This window comes from Sminthopsis crassicaudata, chromosome 3 (assembly GCF_048593235.1).
Source record: "Sminthopsis crassicaudata isolate SCR6 chromosome 3, ASM4859323v1, whole genome shotgun sequence".
Taxonomy (NCBI): Eukaryota; Metazoa; Chordata; class Mammalia; order Dasyuromorphia; family Dasyuridae; genus Sminthopsis; species Sminthopsis crassicaudata.
Window position 1 is genome coordinate 544,232,230 of NC_133619.1, and position 19,207 is coordinate 544,251,436.

At 39.3% G+C, this 19,207-nt stretch overlaps 1 protein-coding gene across 1 annotated transcript in view; it reads left to right on the forward strand.

The window, feature by feature from the left end:
- The window catches only part of MAML2 (mastermind like transcriptional coactivator 2), a 404,964-nt gene that overhangs the window by 252,943 nt on the left and 132,814 nt on the right, over positions 1-19,207 (forward strand). The window contains exon 2 of the mRNA XM_074304460.1: positions 15,089-16,690. Coding sequence (XP_074160561.1) covers positions 15,089-16,690 — 1,602 coding nt within the window. The remainder of the gene's footprint in view (positions 1-15,088; positions 16,691-19,207) is intronic.

A 19,207-nucleotide genomic window follows, 5' to 3' on the forward strand; every position in this document is an offset into this window, starting at 1 on the left:
GAGGTGGGTTCAGTTCCTTTCACTGATATTTCAGAAATGTGTAACCAAGGGAAATCACTTAAAATCTCTGAAACTCAGTTAACTCCAAATTTTAGACAGGTTATAGGTAGGTTGTGTTGTATTACTATTCAATTCAATAAAGCTGTTATACAGAAGTTATTGTGTACCAAGCTTTGAGCATACAAAGACAAGAACAAAATAATCTCAGCCCCCAAGAAGCTTATATTCTATTTGAAAATAATATGTAGAAACAAAATATATAGAGAGTAAACACAAAGTAGTTTCAGAGAGTATACAGAGAGAACTAACAACTGAAAGAGATCAGGGAAGATCTTTTATAAGAGGTGACATTTCCAAGGATACCAGGGATTCCACCAGAGAGGTAAGGAAGAAAAGCCTTCTTTATAGTTTAGGTACTTAGAAAATATAGCATAACTTCTTCATCATCTTATGTTTGAGGTCACTGTTAAATTATATTTATTTTTAATGTTATTTGATAAACCTTTTGATTTTTATACTATGGTCATTTACAAACATTTGTCTTCTTCATTGAATCCTCCCCTCTAGAAAAGTATAAAAGTTAAACAAAATCAATGGACAAAGTAACTATGTCTGATAGAGCCCACATAACATTCTGTACCCAAAGATTTTACTTCATTTTCTATGGAGAAGGGGAAATGCATTTCATCATCTGTTTTTAAAGACCAAGTGCAAAATATTGCACTTTATTGCCCTGTTTTCTATATTGTCTGGAGCTTATTCTTTTTTATATCAACACACATAAAATTGAGGGTGAGTATACTGTGCATTACATTTCTTAGTCAGCCTTCCACCCTCAGTGGACTGGTAGCTGGAGTGCTTGAGCTAGATTTCTCTTTCCTACTTGACCCAGAACACAGGTCAGTGTAGAATAATCAAATAAAGCATTTGAAGAAAAAAATAAATATTGTACTTCTTCTTGTCATGATCCCATGGAGCATAATACATCAATATTGTCCATAGAGTTTTCTTGTGAAATATACTGAAGTAGTTTTCCATTTTCTTGGTAAAGATACTGAAGTAGTTTGCCAATTTAACTCCACAGGACTAAGGCAAAAAGAGATCAATTGACTAGCTCAGAGTCACACTACTAGTAAGCATCTAAGACTAGATTTGAACTCAGGTCTTTCTGACTCAAAGCCCTATGCTTTATCCACTATGGCAGATACTTAATTAATGGCTTTTGAATGAATGAATGAATCTCATCACTCACAATTTAGGTCATCAAAAATATTCTAAAACAATGTTATGATCATTCAACAAATATGTATTGAACATTTAAACATAGCAGGCATTATTATAGGAATTTCATAGAATGCAAAGAGCATATAATATATAAGGAAAGGTAGGGCATACTCACAAATCATTACAGTAAAGGTATCACTAGAGAGCAACCAAACCTGCAGGAACTCAGAAGAGTCTAAAACTGGGATGTGGGAATGGGGGAGGTTGGGAAGAAAATAACATCTTAAAATAAGTTCCATGTTATGACAGTACCTTCTGAAGCTTGGAAGGGTAGGGATCAAAAAGGCTTCCTTCTCTGACATCATTACTCATCCAAATCTCTGTCTTAGGGGTATTTGGTTGTTGTGATAACTGAAGGTGTATTAATGCCATTTTTTTCCTATAATGACTTAACAAAGTTGTGCTTTGAACTTGTTTGTCCAAGGCCTAATATTACTACTATGGTCTCTAAAATGATTCATTGTTAAGAAAAAGTGAGATTATTTTGTTCTTAATCTAATTACATAAAATTGTGAGAAGTCTTGAAGCCAGGGACTATTTTTTATTTTGCTTTTCTTTGTATCCCCAGTGCTTAGTACTTAATCTGACACATAGTAGGTGCTTCATAAAAACTAATTGACTGTTTGACTAAATAATCTTACTCATGAATATTTTCTGAGTACCTAATGTATTCAAAGCATTGAATAAAGCCTAGTGGGTAAAGACAGAAGAAGATAAAATTGGATATTATCATGGTAAAGGGACCAAAAGAGCCATAGGAACATGGCCACTGGACAACATGCCTCTTAGAATGTCCATCACATACACCTGTGCTCAGGAGACACAGGATAATGGAGCAATTATAGTTTGCCCTGAATTATTCACAGAAGGTTTTCAGAAGGAAGTAAAAACATTCTGAGTCAGATTATGAAGTTGGGTAGCTGAGAAAAAGGAAGAAGAATTTTCCAGGTAGAGAAAACAATAATAAGTTAGAATAGTAAAATGGAAATATCTATGGCTTTGGAATCAGAGGAGCTATGTTCAAATGCCACCTTTGATAATTTTTTATTACCACCTTTATGACTTTGGAACAATCACTTCACTTTCAGGTCCACAACTTCCTCACCTATAGAATGAATAGGTTCATCTGGATGTCCTCTGGAAGTCCCTTCCAGTTCTAAATTTATGATCCTAACAGTCAACAGGAATATAATCCTAATTGCCAGCTTCAACAGAAACCCCACCCTCATACAAGGAGAAATTTCCTGGAGCTTCTAAAAAAGCAAGGTAGAAATCAGGGATGTGTTTAGACTCTGGCTCTTCTACATGGCTGCAAGAGAATCTTTATTTTCTCTTCCCTAGAATCTAGAGCCATAAGTGAATCTCTCTCTCTCTTTCTCTCTCTCTCTCTCTCTCTCTCTCTCTCTCTCTCTCTCTCTCTCTCTCTCTCTCTCTCTCTCTCTCTCTCTCTCTCTCTCTCTCTCATAGAAAGAATAAAGAATCTTTCTCCTCTCCATCTGCGCTTCTCACATTGTTGTCCAGTCTGCATTGTCTCACCAATTAGTCTCATACAAAATGTTCTAGGTTTAGCTAGGAACCTTGGTAACATTAAACACCTACTATGTGCCAAACATTTTTGTAGGAGCTGAGGACACAAGAATCAATCCCTGATCAAAAGGAGCCTATGTACTAATGAGAGAGACAAGAAGTACATGTAAAAACATCTATAGTATAAAGGAAATAAATACAAAGTATATTTTCTGGTTCTTTACAAACATCTCACTTCAGCCTTACAACGGTCCTGTACTACCAATAGGTAATATGTACTATCACCCCCATTCTCTAAATACAAAAGAACAAGGGTGTAACTGAATTCCTTGTCCTCCAATGGCAAGTAAGTGTTATAGGCAAGTTCTGAACACAGATCTTTCTGCCTCCAATGCCAGTGCTCTACGCCAAGCTGAGTAAAGGCAAATACAGAGACAAAGCAGTAATGAGAATGAGTCATAGATAATAGTTGGGGTGGATTCTTTAAAATTAAAAAATAAAATTAAAAACAGCACTTGGAGTCAAAAGATGAGAATCCTGAGTCAGGTAAAGGGGAAATCATGTATTCTGGACCTGCTGATAAAGGTCTCTGTGACATCCATCTTGCTGGCCTCTTGCACTGAAAGCAATTTGCAAGGTTGTTCCCAGAGATTTTGCTCAGTTTACATCTGCCCCACATTATTTCTAAAAAGTAAATGGAAAAAAACCTGTAGGGGCCTTTTGGGGGGATTCGGCATTTCTTCTGTTAAGACTGGACTTTTTATTTTTTTTTTAAGCAAACTTATCAACACTGTAAACAATTGATGTTTCCCTTGTAAGGATGGTGCAAGATGACCTCTTTTACATGCTTCATTATCCCTATCCACATTTATCATGCTGCTTCATATTTCTTTCTCATCAGGATTTAATCAGTAAGCAGTTGAATTTTCCAAAGCTTGGGTCAGTTTACTCTTCACACAATATTTCAAGGGAATAGCCATTGATGTTAATTTCAGGAACAGTTCACCTCAAGGCATTGTGACATGTTGATGGTCAGAGAGATTTCAAGGCCAACATAAGCACTCTCCAGAAAATACATAATCTTTAATATGAAGAAGGGAAGTCTTATGGGTTTGTTACAGAATAATCCTCAGACTTTTGTCTGATTTTACAGCTTTGACCTATTTAAAGGTCTTTTTCCTTTGTGTTTTGGGGTTGGGCTTCCCCCCTTCCTCCCCACCTCACTTTCCAAAAGTATAGCTACTTATGAAGTATGCTGATTTGTCAGGTAGAGACCTCTGCTCTGAGATAATTACATGGCTACAGTAAATTAAGATCAAAGCTTAGCCATTGTTACGGCATGGGCCACTTGCTTCAAAGAGCTAAACTGGCAACAATATAGCATAGAGGCACTTCCCTCTTCCCCAGCCCCATTTAATCCTATCATTTAAATTAGCCAGATCCCTTTTTTTCCCCATAAATATATGGCAAGTGGTGGGAGTCTAATGCCTTAGTTTTCATTTCAGCCTTATACATCCATGAAAGAGCCAGGGAACAGCCCCATCTGTCAGGACAGTTTCTGATTTCAGGAGAATAGGGGTTTAACAAACTGGGCCAGAGTATATTAATTTTTTTTTAGTTGCAACCAAATCTTTTTGCAAAGCCCTTCGTGTTTCATGGAGCTAGTTAAGCAATTTCCCCCTAGATGAGTCTTTGATGTTAAAATAAACACAGACTGGGAGTGAAAGCTAAGGCACTCTCTAAAGAGGCTCTGTCTATACAGTTCAGAGACGGCAGGGCTGATGGAAAGAGTTGAGAAAACACACATCAACAACTAACTCATGGGGAACATAGATACCGTTGCTATAAGAGAAATGTCTCTTTAAAAGTTTCATGACATCAGGGCCAGAAGCATCAAAGGACTGAGTTGGTGCTCTCAGGTGCTTTGCCAGGATTACCTTTCTCAGTGCTGTTGCTTTCCTGTGAAGTGGACTTAGAGATGAATGAACCTTAAAGCTAGGATTGCCCTTTCAGTAGGTGGGATAGTCCAGTCTCCTCTCTCTAGACATGATGTATTTAAACCAGCAAATCCCAAAAGAGAGTTTGTTTTGGGGGGGGGTTGTTTTTGTTTTTGTTTTTCTTTGGGTAGGGGGATGTTTTCCAAATGTTTCTTGTGAATTAGTGAAATCATGCATAAATAGAATCCTGACTTTGTTACTTCATTACTTCTTGAGACTTTTACCAGGTCATATGACTTCCCTGGACCTCAGTTTCTCCATCTGTGAATGAGATAAATTAAACTAAATGATTCTACGATCCTTTCCTTCTCTGAATTTAAGATTCCTGAGATCAAGGAATGGCTGCACCATAAATGACATTTATGGGTTTGCAAACATAATGTTAACAGAGTAGAAACAAGATAATCTTTGTTAGGTACTTTCTACATTATTGGGAGAGGCCCTTTATTTATATTACCATGTGTGGTGCCCCTTGGTACATTTAGGAGCTTTCCAAAGGGGCACTGCTGTAAATGAACAACAGTAAGTAAAACTGTGAGAGCCCACTAAATAAACCATCTCCATTTCTGTCCTGGATTGTCTCTCTTTAAACTGAAATTATGAGTGTCAGAGAATGGGTGACTAGGAAAAGGGAATGAGCCATTCGTTTGTAGGGTGCTTCTTTGAAGTCTATCCAAGAAGGCAGTGAATGAAAACCATTATTCCTGGATAATTGGTGGATTTCCTGTGTGACTTTCTTTCAGGCCAATCCCTTAGGACATCCCTGCACCCAAGGCTTCCTCCTCTACCTAGTAGTAATTGGTAGAAATCAGGAGCAGCCTGGGCTTTGTGTCCATCTTTCCTTTTCAATCCTTAGGTAGCCCCTGCTGAGCAAGGCTGAGGTATCTTGGCAGAAGAATGTGATGGTTCTGTGGCAGAACTCAAAATCTCATAGAATCAAAAAAATCTTGAGAATGGAAGGTCACCTCTTTCAAACCATATCTGAAGAAGAATCTCTTCTTCAACATCCTCACCAAGTGCAGGGAATAAAAAGAAAGGCAAAAGACAGTTTCTGTTCCCTAGGAGTTCACAATTTCATGGAGGAAACAATATGCAAACTACAATATACAAACAAGACATATAGAAGATAAAAATCTTGGGCAAAAAGTGAGTCATTTCATGGAGAAAGTATTTCATGGAGAGTGAACCTGATGTTTTCAGGCTCATATAGAAAAAAAAGTCCTTTTTTTCCTGCTTGACACAGTGTAGCTAATTTAGAATGATAGGCACTGCATTCCTTGATTTTCTCTTATTGCTACAACTGGTTGAGATGACTAAGCATGGAGTCAACAGTTAGTCACAGATGGTTAAAACTACTGGCTCTGAGATAACAGTGTTGAAACTAATGGTTCCTCTTCAGACCATTGCTTTCTGGCCTTATTATTGTCATTTCCAAAGGAAGACTTAGAAAATATTTGATCTAATTAGCAACTAACAGAGATTTAAGTTGGTTAGTTTGTATATTTTAATACATTATAGTACTTTTTAAAATATACATTAAAATCTACAAAACAGATTTTGTGCAGGAATTCTTTTTAATTGCTTGGATTTTAGCCATATCCTGTCTTGGGTTAATATAATGTCTGTTGACTGATTGACTGAATAGTTACTTGATTGGAACCATTGAAATCATAGGACAAAGAAGGGAAGGAAACTTTGAAGTTCTTGAATTTTTAGTGTTGTCTTTGAGTCCTAAAGTCTTGTTTAGTTATATAAGTATAGATTCAGTATATAAATAGATCATATGGATATTTATTCAGAGGCTGAATGGGCCCTTCTCTATCCCTATTAGAATATGTTACTTGAAGACAAAGGCCGTTCCAAATAATACATAGTGCTTGGCATCTAATAAGTATTTTAATATTTTTTCAATTTATCAGTCATTCATGTAGTAAAGGGGATTTATATAATGGTCAGAGTTTGGGACTAAATGATTTCTAAGGTTCCTTGAAACTACCAAACTTCTATAGATTTCTCTGAAATCTTGATCATTGAAGGTATTATAGATTCACTTTGAATGTTTTGTAGCTCTTCCCTGAAAAAAGACTACTAAAAACACACATTTCCCTATGTCATCAGCTGATTACAGGAAGTAGGGAAGGAGTGTGGTCTGTGGTGATAGAAAACTATGATAGGTGTCAGGAAGCCCAGAAATTCACCTTGAGTTTGATTCTGCCTTACTGAGTCATCCAGTCATACAGCAGGGAAGTAGAGGGCATAGGATAGATTATCTTTGCCCTCAGTGTCTTTCAAAGACATGATTGGCTGTTCAAAACATCAAGCCTGAATGTGGCCCTAATCTGTGGGCTGAATCTCCCCCATCTCCTGTTCAGGGAAACAGTATTTATTACTCACAGATGCTCTGGTAGTTTTCTGTGAGAAGTGAAAAGAAACTTCAATCTCCCAATGTTGTTTGAAGAATTGTACAAAGTCATGCAGCACTGCTTTCAATGGAAAAAAAGAGATTTTTTTTTTCCTCATGACTCTTGACTGTTAACTTTCACTCCCTACCCCTAACTCCTGGGATTAGAAGAAAACAAACACTCAGACCAAAACTCTGTGTTAAACATCATCTCCCATGGGTTCAGTATGAATATCTCTACACACCTGCTTCCTCCTAAGTCACAGTGCCCTATATCTCAGTTGAAAAGGGGAGTCCAGTTTCCTTATGTCCTGATATCCATTTAATCAAAAATATTTTTGAACAGGGGGTGGAGTCTAAAGGACCAGTGTTAGTGGGTTTGGATTACAGAGATGTGCATTTTCCTTATAATTCTATCAGCTTTGCAACATTGGACAAGTTTGTCCTTTGGGGCTTCAGAAGGTCTGTTGTAGATAGTGGCTATCTCTCCATAATATGTTCAAAAATGAGTGGGAATTGCTTTCCAATACAGAGGCAATTGCAGAAGTTAGGAATAGTCAATCCCTTATAAAGATCCAAGGAGTAGGGAATGTGTGAGGCAGAAAGCCCACATGCTAATGTGGCTGCATTTTAGCTGGTGGTTGACAAAAGGCCTATAGACAATTCTTATTATATAAGCATCAGAATTCTTGGTCACTGGTGATCTAAGAATGGCCATTTTAGCAACAGCAAGTTTGCAGCATCTCTAAGGTAGATTATTTGTCTTACATCTGCTACAGTCAAGGAAAGAGGCTCCTAGGGATTATCAGTTGCCATTCCTATTCATTTTCATGTATGATGTGATATAACACTGGAGTTCCTTTCCTTGGGATTCAGAATCCAGAAGATTAGTCCTTTCTTTCTGTATTGGGACAGAACAAGCATCCCTGCTTGGAGAACTGTCTAGCTTGTCTGAGTATGAGTATTAGGAACAAACCAAGGGCATAACCCAGCCATCTCAGGTTACAATGATAATTATCTTATGATCAGATTGGCCATCAGGCTCTGCTGACTTAGCAAATGCTTGAAAATCGTTCATAGAATCACAGAATCTCAGAGTCCATCTAGACTAATCTATAATAATAGCAGTAACTGACATTTGTTATTATATTAAATATTTATTATTTCTATTTAGCCTTCAGGTTTGCAAAGCATGTTATGAACGCAAAAATCTTCTCTACAAAATGTCTGACAAGTAATCAGCTAGTCTTTGCGTGAAGACCTTAAGTGAAAGGATAAATGTTTGTTGAATTGAATTAAATATGAATAAAATGGTCTAAAGATTGGACACGGTGCAAGATTGGGCCCTTTTAATTTTTTTCATACATAATGTGATGCACAGACCAAATGGTGACTTTTGTCTGAGGCATCCCTCTCATACAGAGCTTCAGAGTAGACAATGGAGAGCTTTTAGTTAGTGGAAAGAGAGGGGAAAGGCCTGAAGTCTTATGCAATAACCCTGTTTTTAAATCACTTCAGGAAGTTTGCATTTCAAGTATTTTTGAAAACTGAGGGTTTTTCAAAGCTGTTTTAAAATTTACATTTCACTAAGAAAAATCACTCCTGATTCTACCTTTGAGCTGAGGCCATTTTCTCTGCAGGCCTATCTCTCCCCTCCTTTGCCAGTCCTTCATTCCTCGCATATTGCCAGACCCACTGGGGACTATATCACCAGGATTCTCATGCCAAAATGGAGGATTTGAAATAACACTGAGATGTTCAACTAGGAGAACAAAGATGACAGTGAAAAGCAACATAGTTTGTTGGTTCTAAAAAGGAAAGTACTGTGACTCATGCTTCATATGCAAACCAGATTTTACTTGTTATTCTGAAGATCACCATAAAAAAAAAAAAAAAAGGGAAAGGAAAGAAAAACATTATTGAGTGTCGATGAACTGCCAGGCATTCTGCTAGGTGCTAGGGGAATAAGATGCCTAAGACACAGATCTTGTTCCCAAGGAGTTTATAAGCTAGCAAGGGAGATGTGGCATTTACACAAATACATATAGCACAAAGAGCCTGGGGCTGATTCAGAAGTCAGACCACTGTCCAGGGCACACAGAGTATAAAAAGAAGGTAGAGACAGAAACTAGATTTGAATTATATTTGCATCTTTCTTGGCTTGTAACAGGAGCTTAACAGACACAGGGTACTTAATGCTTTCTTGCTTGTTTGCTAAATGAACAAATACATAAATAAAACAATTGATTTGTTAGTTGATAAAGAGGAAAATATTCATATTATAGGCAAGAAAAGAATAAGGGCATTTTAGGGCTAACAGGAATTGGGTCCTGGGCGTGGTAAGCAATTCAGACACAACTGGGTGGAGGTTGTACCATGCGAGTCACGGAATGACTCCTGAGTCTTCCAGGATGGTAAAGGAAAGAAACCAAAGGTCAATCAGTCGATTACAAAGAATTTACTGAACACCCACAGAATGCCCTAAACTTTAGTAGAGTAGGTCAGGTCACTACTAAACACAAGGAAAGAGATATAAAGAGTTTAGAAAAATGGTGACAGGACATAAAACCTTGACTATAAAGGGGATTTTGATATTTTTGCACTGAGCTGATTGAATTGAATTTGCATTTTAACAGGAGTCTTCTAGAAATACAATGACCTAATCCCAAAATCTGAACCTCTAATATTGGAACTTCAGAACAATGAGGGAAAGATTTTGGGGACAGATGGGTCTTTCTGGCATCATACAGCATTGTAGGCAGCTGCCTCCATCTACGCATAAGACTGGCCCTGGTTTTCTCTAATTATGAGCTCCTAAAGGACAGAGGCAAAGTTCACATTGAATAATGTCATCCATAAGGAGGTTCTGAATAATTGCTATTAATAACAATAATTAGAACTCTTCTAATTGTGGGGCTTTTTTTCTCTATCACCAAGGAACTTTACCTCCCCGCTATATGCGAACCATGAAATAGCTTAAAATATGTAGTTTAGCAATTCTTCTTCCTTGGAGTATATATGATGATCCAGACTTCCCTAGTGCCTTGGTTGCTTCCTGACTCATAGGAAATTAGAACTAGGATCCGGGCACAGTGGTACCCACCTGTAATCCTTGCTACTAGAAAGGTTAATGATAGTGGATCCCTGGAGCTCAGGAATTCTCAGCTATAATAATGACTAAGTCCATCAGGTTTCCACCTTAATTCACCAATATGATAAGCTTCCAGGAGTGAGCGGAATGGGAGAGGAGTAGAGCCCCAACCTCAGAAACAGAACTAGTCAAAGTTTTCATGTCAAGGGTTTGTGAGTAGCCCTTGTACTTCCAGCCTGGGAGAAATAGGGAAAAGGAAGGAGAAAGACACAAAGAGGAAGGGATGAAGAAGAGAAAGGGACAGAGAATAATCAATTGGCTTGCCCCCTTTATTTTATAGTTGAGGAAACTGAATTTCAAAGAAGTGAGACCCAAGGTCACACAGTGAGTCAGTAGAAAAGGTTGGATCTCCTGCCTTTAAGTCCATAGCTTCTTCCACTCTAGCAAAGTCACATGAGCACTTCCAAGATACTGGGGTACTGGATAAACAGAAATTTGTTTAATGGGGGCCTGGTGATTTGAAAGAGTTAAGGCAGTTTCCCAGGGTGCCTCCCTTACAAACCAGGGAGTGGCTAAAGCAATGGGAGAATCTGGATGAACAGGTTTTCTCATAGCAGTGAGGAAATCAATCAAAAGCTGATAACCCAAGTACTAGCTATAGAATTCAACACCCTGTTTGTACTTTGTGGGAACATTTGTAGGTTCTGTCCATCTGCTCAGTGACAGAATGGCTCTGAGTACCACATGAGGCTTAACAGAAAGCAAAACTCCTTTAAGATTTACAAACTCTCTACTTAACAATCCAACAAAATTACTACTACAGGTATTCTCTCTACTTTACAGGTGAAGAAACTGATGATCATTTTAATAATTTATCCAACCAATTTTACAGGTAGACTTTGATACTATTTTTTCCTAGCTCCAGATTCATTTCTCCACCTGGATTTTGTCATGCAGTCGATAAGCATTTAATTAACACCTAATAGGTCCCAGGATACTGTCCTAAGCACTGAGGACACCAAAGCAAAAAAGGCAAAAGCCAGTCCTTGTCCAGAAGGGGCTCACATTCTAAGGGCAGAAGCAAGAGGCAAATGTCTTAAGCAATATGAGAGATCCCACTTCCTTGTGAACATACAACAGCTTTGCCATTCTATTGAAGGTTATGGTTTGAAGGGTCCTAGAATAGCCAAGTGGGTTTTGCTTTAGGCACAGCTTTAGATTAAGTGAAACACAGAAAGAAAATTTTTACACTTGAAAATTTATGTCCATCTAAGTCTTTCCTGGATATCCTCTCTCTTTAACCTTTACCCCTTCCCAAGGCATGATAGGAGCTGGTGTTATGGACAGCTAGATGGCTCAGTGGGTAAAATGCTGTACCTGGAATCCAAAAACTTGAGTGCAAATTCGAACTCAGACTGTGCTCTTAAGCAAGTTACCTAACTTACTTAACTGTCTATTTGTCAACTATAAAATGAGTATAGTAATAGCACCCATCTCCCAGAGTTGTTGTGAGGATCAAATGAGGTAAAAATTGTAAAGTAAAATTAATTGTAAAATTAGCACACAGCCTGGAACATATAAGAGCTATAGAAATGTTAGTTAGGATAATGATAACAACAATGAAGTGAAAGAGTAAGATATGTAATTTAAGTCCTGGTTCTAACACAGAACTTGCTCTGTATCTCAACTCATGTCTGAGTCTCAGAATCACAGAATCTGAAGTCTGGAAGTGACTTCAGCAGCCATACAGTTTAATTTGTACGTGAAGAAATCACCACCATAATGTGCCTAAAAAGTGGTTGTCCAGCCTCTGTTTCAGGACCTCCCAGGAAGGCGACTTCTTTTCAAGGCAGCCCATTTCACTTATTCACCAGGAAATAACTCTGGTTTTTAAATAATTTTTCCTGACAGTTGAGATTGTGAGTCTCTTTGCAAATTATACCCATTGCTTCTCATTCTGCCCTCCAGGACAGAACAGAACAAATCTATTCCCCCTTCAGATATTTAGAACAGAGTTGCCAATCCCCAGCCCCCTGTCTTCTTTTCTTTAAACTAAATACACCCATTTCCTTCAATGAATCCTATATCATAAACATTTAATATCTCAGATTGCCTTTTTTGGACACTTGTAAGCTTATCAATACACAAGAAGTGTTGATTACTTACTTGGAATCAGTAATATCTAAATTGAAATCTGACATTTACTGACTATATGAATCTGGCAAGTTATCTTATCTTTCGTTGCTTCAATTTCCTCATCCATTATTCCTGTTGGTGGATTTCCTGTGTGACTTTTTTCAGGCCAGTCCCTTGGGACATCCCTGCACCCAAGGCTTCCTCCTCTACCTAGTAGTAATTGGTAGAAACCAGGAGCTTCCTGGGCTTTGTGTCCATCCTTCCTTTTCAATTCTTAGGTAGCCCCTGCTGAGCAAGGCTGAGGTATCTTGGCAGGAGAATGTGATGATTCTGTGGCAGAACTCAAAATCTCATAGAATCAAAAAATCTTAAGGATGGAATAATAATACTTTCACTATCTACCCCACAAAGTTGTTGTGAGACATGAGGGTTTAATATATCTCAAATTGTTTTTAATAAATTACTAAATAAATATAAGTTATTATATTTGGTGGTGGTGGCTGAGCAAGATGACCATAAAATCTTTCTGTTTTTACTGCCCTGGGTAAAGGCTCACTGTCTAGTGGAAAATGCAGATCCTATAGTTTGGAGCTAGGCCTTGCTACTTGCTACATATATAATGTGATTCTCATTTTCTTTACCTATAAAATGAGGAAGTGGATTTCACTAAATGATCTCTAAAATACCTTCAAGCTCCCAACTCTATGTCCTGAGTTATATCCTCATAAACCATTAGGTTGAACTTTCCAAGTGGTGCCTGGGATCTGATGTAAAGACATGATGGGTGATAAAGGGGGCTACCATCAGACCATGATTGTTAAGGGAGGAGCATGGACCCAAACTATCTAACATATCTTTTCGGACTTTCCAAATTACTCTTCTTCGTACACTCTATTTTCCAGCCAAACTGGCCTACTGCATTCTTCCCTGACATTCATCATGTCTCCACACTTTAATACAGATTGTTTTCATACCCTCACTCCTCATGCACTTTTTGAATCCCTAGATTCCTTCCAAGTCAAGCTCAATGTCACCTTTACTTATCCAATCATTTGTCAGTACTCTCTGCCTTTTTGAATTATGTATATATTTTTTTCTGTTTACATACCCTATGCTTTAGCAGAGAATGTAATCTCTTTGAGGACAGGACCTATTTCATTTTCTGTTTTTGCATCCCTGGTACCTGCCTAGTGAATCATATATGCTTAATAAATTAAACTTAATTTTTAAAAGAGCTTGGAGACAGTGAGAAATGTCATAAATGAAGGCTGAGGGAAAAGATGGCTTAAATTTTGTGGCTGGAAAAATATCTCTCTGCCTCAGATCTTATGTAATTATTTGTAAATAATTTAAGTGGGCCAACAACATTAGGAAGACAATTTTTTGATGGATGCCATTTTTGTACTTTGTTGGTCAGATCAATAAGAAGCCTTTATGAAAACCCAAGGATCAATGATAGGCATTTTCTGGCCCCTGTTAATTTGCTGATATGGGAGAATGGTCTTCAGAGTCAATCTCTACACTTTTTGAAGTTCATATTACACACTCTATTAGGCTGATGAATGAAGCACTTAAAACAATTTATTTAAAGCTTCCTATCTTTTAAAGTGGTAGAAGCCGCATTCCAGCCTTGGTTATAAGTTTTGTGAGCAGGCAACACAATAAGACTAAATGTCTTTCCCCCCTCCCCTCCACATCCCTCCAACCAACCCCACCTCCATCCCAGGAAAATCTGTTAGGTTGCTTTACAGCTGGTAGCTTCTTACTTTGAATAAAATATAATCTCCTGCTTGTTACAGAGCATAAGAGTTAAACTATCTAGATCTTGGTGCATAGTAGTGAAATTACAGTTAGAAAAGTAATGAAGAAAAGATTGAATAAAGTTTCTTGGAACCCAATAGCAACTATTCAGGGTATTTATTTAGAGGGTGATAGTGATGGAGAGGTTAGAACAGGGCCTGTGAATGCATTCTGAGTTTATGCCCCAGATCCCTGATTGGCTCCTTTCCTGATCAGGGGCCAAAATGTAATCCTTCTGGCCTTCTGTGGAATAAGTGTGGAATATTTTAGAAGAAGATATAGCACTTTCTTAATACTCATTAAAAAATGATTTCCTCAATCATGATTCTAGAAGACTAATTATGAAGGACTTTACCTACCTCTTAACAAAGAAGTGATAGAATAATATGCAGAAAGACACATTTTTAGACATCATATGGGATAATATGGGAATTGGTGCATATTTGGGTTTGTACATACACACTTAACTATATTGTTACAGTTTTTGCTTCTTTTTTTTCAGTTTGGGGAAGAAAGGAAAGGTGAGAGAGAGAAAAATAAATGTTTGATAATTAAAATATAATTTAATTTTAAAATAAAAAAGCAATATTGATCATCTACTGAGCCCTGAAAAACAGACTTCCATATGGTCCCCTGTCCACTAATAGAAATTTGCTTTTGATCCTCAAACTTTCTAATTTTGGTTCTGATCGTACAATTGAATATACACTAACTACTACGGTTGTTAATTTTTCTTTCTCAAAGCCTCTTCCATGTAGAAGACAGAAACATTCAAATGAGGAGAGCAGAATTTTGACTATTATGAGGTGCAGCTTTTAAGTATAAGCTAATTTTTTTGGTTCTCTCTTTCAGCTCCAGGGCTCCTTGAAGAGAAAGCAGGTGGTGAACCTGTCTCCCGCCAATACCAAAAGGCCCAATGGCATTGTGGAGAACTCCTTCCTGGACATTAAGAGAATACGAGTAGGGGAAAGTCTCCCTGCAGGACAAACTGGACATCATGTCAACAATGGGCAAAGTCAGCTAATGCCTATGAGCCAGGGGCCTCTGAGGAAAAGCAGCACGCTTCCAGCCAGCGCCCATTCTCCTGGGAATGGTATGTATAACTTGGGCCTGAAGGAGGTCAAGAAAGAACCAGGAGAGGCAGTGTCTTGCAGCAAGCACTTGGATAGTCAGATGACCCAGGAAAATATATTTCCCAGTAGATATGGAGATGCCCCTGGGGAACAAATGATGATGGATCCAGAGCTCCAGGAGCTGTTTAATGAGCTGACAAATATATCTGTGCCTCCTATGAGCGACCTAGAGCTGGAGAATATGATCAATGCTACCATAAAGCAGGATGACCCATTTAACATTGATTTGGGCCAGCAGAACCAGAGGAGCACGCCAAGGCCCCCTTTGCAGATGGAGAAGATGGTGATCAAGAGCGAATACTCACCAGGCCTGACCCAAGCCCCAGTGGGCTCACCTCAGCTGAGGCCTCCCTCCACAGGCCCTGCTTTCTCCATGGCCAGTTCTGCTCTTTCCACCTCTTCCCCAATCCCCTCGGGACCTGCAAGCCAGAGCCAGCCCCAGGCTTCTTCAGGGGCAAGCAGGCCCCTGACCAGCTGGCAAGAAGTCTCTCACGCGCAACAGCTCAAACAGATAGCTGCCAATCGCCAACAGCATGCCCTAATTCAGCAGCAGCAGCAGCAGCAGCAGCAACAACACCAGCCAAGCCAGCCTTCCAGCTGGTCAGCCCTGTCCCCTGCGGTGCCTTCCCCGGGGCCCTTTGGCCAGGAGAAAATCCCCAGCCCCTCTTTTCGGCAGCAGCAGTTCAGCCCCCAGAGCCCGGCCATCTCTGGCGTCCCAGTGAATGGCAGTCAGTCAAAAGCCATGGCCAACTACATGTACAAAGCAAGTCCCAGCAGCCAGAGCAGCCACCTGGACATCCTCCTGCAGCAAAAGTCGCAGGACATCAACAGAAACTTCCTGAGCAACCCTCACCCGCCTTTGGAGCCCCATCATGGCAACACCAAGCCCTTGTTCCACTTTAACTCAGAGCAAGCTAACCAGCAGCTGCCTTCGGTGCTGGCTTCCCAAAGCAAGCCTTCTCTCCTGCATTATACCCAGCAGCAGCAGCAGCAGCAGCAGCAGCAGCAGGCACAGCAGCAGCAGCAGCAACCATCCCAGCAGCAGCAGCAGCAGCAGCAGCAGCAGCAGCAGCAGCAGCAGCCACTGCCACCGCAGCCACCACAGCCACCGCAGCCGCCGCAGCAGCCGCAGAGCTCGATGGCTGCCCAGCCTCAGCAGCAACCGCAACAACCGCAGCCACCCCCCCAGGCCGCGCAGACCCTGTCCGGCCAGCCGCTGCTGAGGTCGTCCCTCCCGCTCCAGCAGAAGATCATGCTTCAGAAGATGCAGGGCCAGCCCCTCTCCGGACTGCCCTACGCCGTCTCCCAGCAGCACAGGCCGGTAAGAGCTCTCCCGCCCAGCTTTCCGAGCGTCTGCCCCGGCGCTCGGGGTGCGGGACACTGGGTGCTGTTCTGCTCAGAGGCAGAGCCAGCTTCCTCATCCGTCTGCACCAGACTCAGCCTCAGGAAGGGCCGGGAGCATGTGGGGATGCCAGGGAGGATGCCTTCAAATGGCTGGGAGCATGTGGGGATGCCAGGGAGGACGCCTTCAAATGGCTGGGAGCATGTGGGGATGCCAGGGAGGACGCCTTCAAATGGCTGGGAGCATGTGGGGATGCCAGGGAGGACGCCTTCAAATGGCTGGGAGCATGTGGGGATGCCAGGGAGGACGCCTTCAAATGGCTGGGAGCATGTGGGGATGCCAGGGAGGATGCCCTCAAATATTTGAAGGGTTGCTTTGTGAAAGGGTCTTAGATGTGTTGCTATGTAGCTAAGAAAAATGGAGGGAAATTCCAGGTGTGCAGGTATATAAAATGGGTTTACAAGTCAAACATTTGCTGATGATAAATCATAATTTCGTGATCCCCACATATGGGCTCCAAACAGTATTTAAGAAGCTGAGGACTAGATGATCTCTGACTCTTGCAGTTGAAATATAGAATTCAGCATCTAGTTTTTTGGTAGGAGAGAATTTTTATTTATTTTCATGGGGGACAGTGGTGAATGAGCTCTTGACTGTAGAAAAGATCACGTCATTATTAAAAGGATGGTTTGTACGTCTTTAGAAAGAGATGGGATTGTTGCTACGAGCTAGCATGATTTCATCAAGAACAGGTCATGCCAGACTAACCTCATTTCCTTTTTGGACAGAGTTATTCATGTGGTAGATTGTGGCAATGTTGCAGACAGCTATATTCCAGCCAAGTTTTAAAAACATCTCTGATGTTATATTTTGGAAAAAATATAGAAATGTGTCCTAGATAGTTGAAGTCAGGTATATCTGGAATCAATGTAACTGATGGTATTCTGATTATAATCAATGTTGCCTAGAAGGGAAATTTCTAGTGAAATAGGCAGCATTTGAGATCACTTCCAATTCCAAGATTCTATAATTCTCTGGTAGAAAAGGGAGGCCCAGTGGTGATTTGGCCTTTTCCCTCCCCAAGACATCAAGCAATATAATATAGGTTAAATATATGTAATTCTTTTAAATATATTTCCATATTTGTCTTGTGCAAGAAAAACCAGGCTAAAATAGAAAAAACATGAGAAACGAAACAAACAAACAAAAGAAAAAGGTGAAAATACTCTTATTTCAATTTATATTCAGTCTCCATAGTTCTCTCTCTGGATGAGGATAGCATTTTCCATCCCAAGATATAGACCTTATAATAAGATAGTGCCCTAATATGGACATTATTAAAGGAATTTTATTTTAAAATATTCTAAATTCTAAATTCTAAATATTCTAAATATTCTAAAAATATTTTACAACATGAATGTTAAGTAAGAATTGATGTACATAAGAACTTTTAAGTAGAAATTCTGCCTGGGAAAAGTATGTTTGAATTTTCATCTGGACATTTAATTTATCAGATCTACTATTAGCCTACAAAACATGTAGAATATAACATGTCTTCTCAGCCTAATTTAAATGCCAGCCCATGGAGCCTGAAGAAGTTTGTTTGATGAACTGAACAGAAAAAAGAGACTCAAATTTAACTGAGTACTTGTGATCAAGTAGAAAATAGGGATGAGGGAAGCATTATTCACTTCAGATAATGGAAATGGACTTAGCCCAGAATCTGCTCCTGGAAATTTATTTTAAGCCACAGGCACAGCGCTTGTGGGGGGGAGGGGAGGTTGAAGGTCATTTCTAAACAAGGATTTTTAAATTATATTTTATTTTTCTAAATACACATAAAGATCGTTTTCAACAATCATTTTTGTAAAATTTGAGTTCTAAATTTTTCTTCCTCCTCTTATTTTCTCCTCCCCAAGACAGCAAACCATTTGATATAGCTTAAATATGTGCAGTTCTTTTAAACTATTTCCACATTTGTCATATGTGCAAGAAAAAATAGATCAAAAGAGGAAAAAAAAACATGAGAGGAAAAAAAAAAAACAAGCAAACAAACAACAACCAAAAAAAGTGAAAGTACTATACTTCGAATCACATTCCTTTCAGTCTCCATAGTTCTATCTCAGGATGTGTTCGGCATTTTCCATCTTTAGTCTATTGGAATTTTCTTGAATCACTGCTTTAAACAAGGATTCATCCAATTTAGTTCTATCATATTGAAAGAAACTCACAATATTTAGAAATTCTACAAGACACAACTTTGGGGTAATAATACTAAAATTAATTCTAGATTCTAACAAATATTTTTTTTTAAATAAGAGAAGTCTGAACATGTGATTCTATCAGTGTAGAGAAAAGCTGGCATCAGTGCAGATAGACAACATGTTTGTAGCATGCAGTCTCAGAGAGTTGCTTGGGGCACAGAGAAGTTGCCATGACTTGCTTAAGCTTTGCTATATAGTTAGTATTTATTTGTAGGGAGAATGACATCGGCTT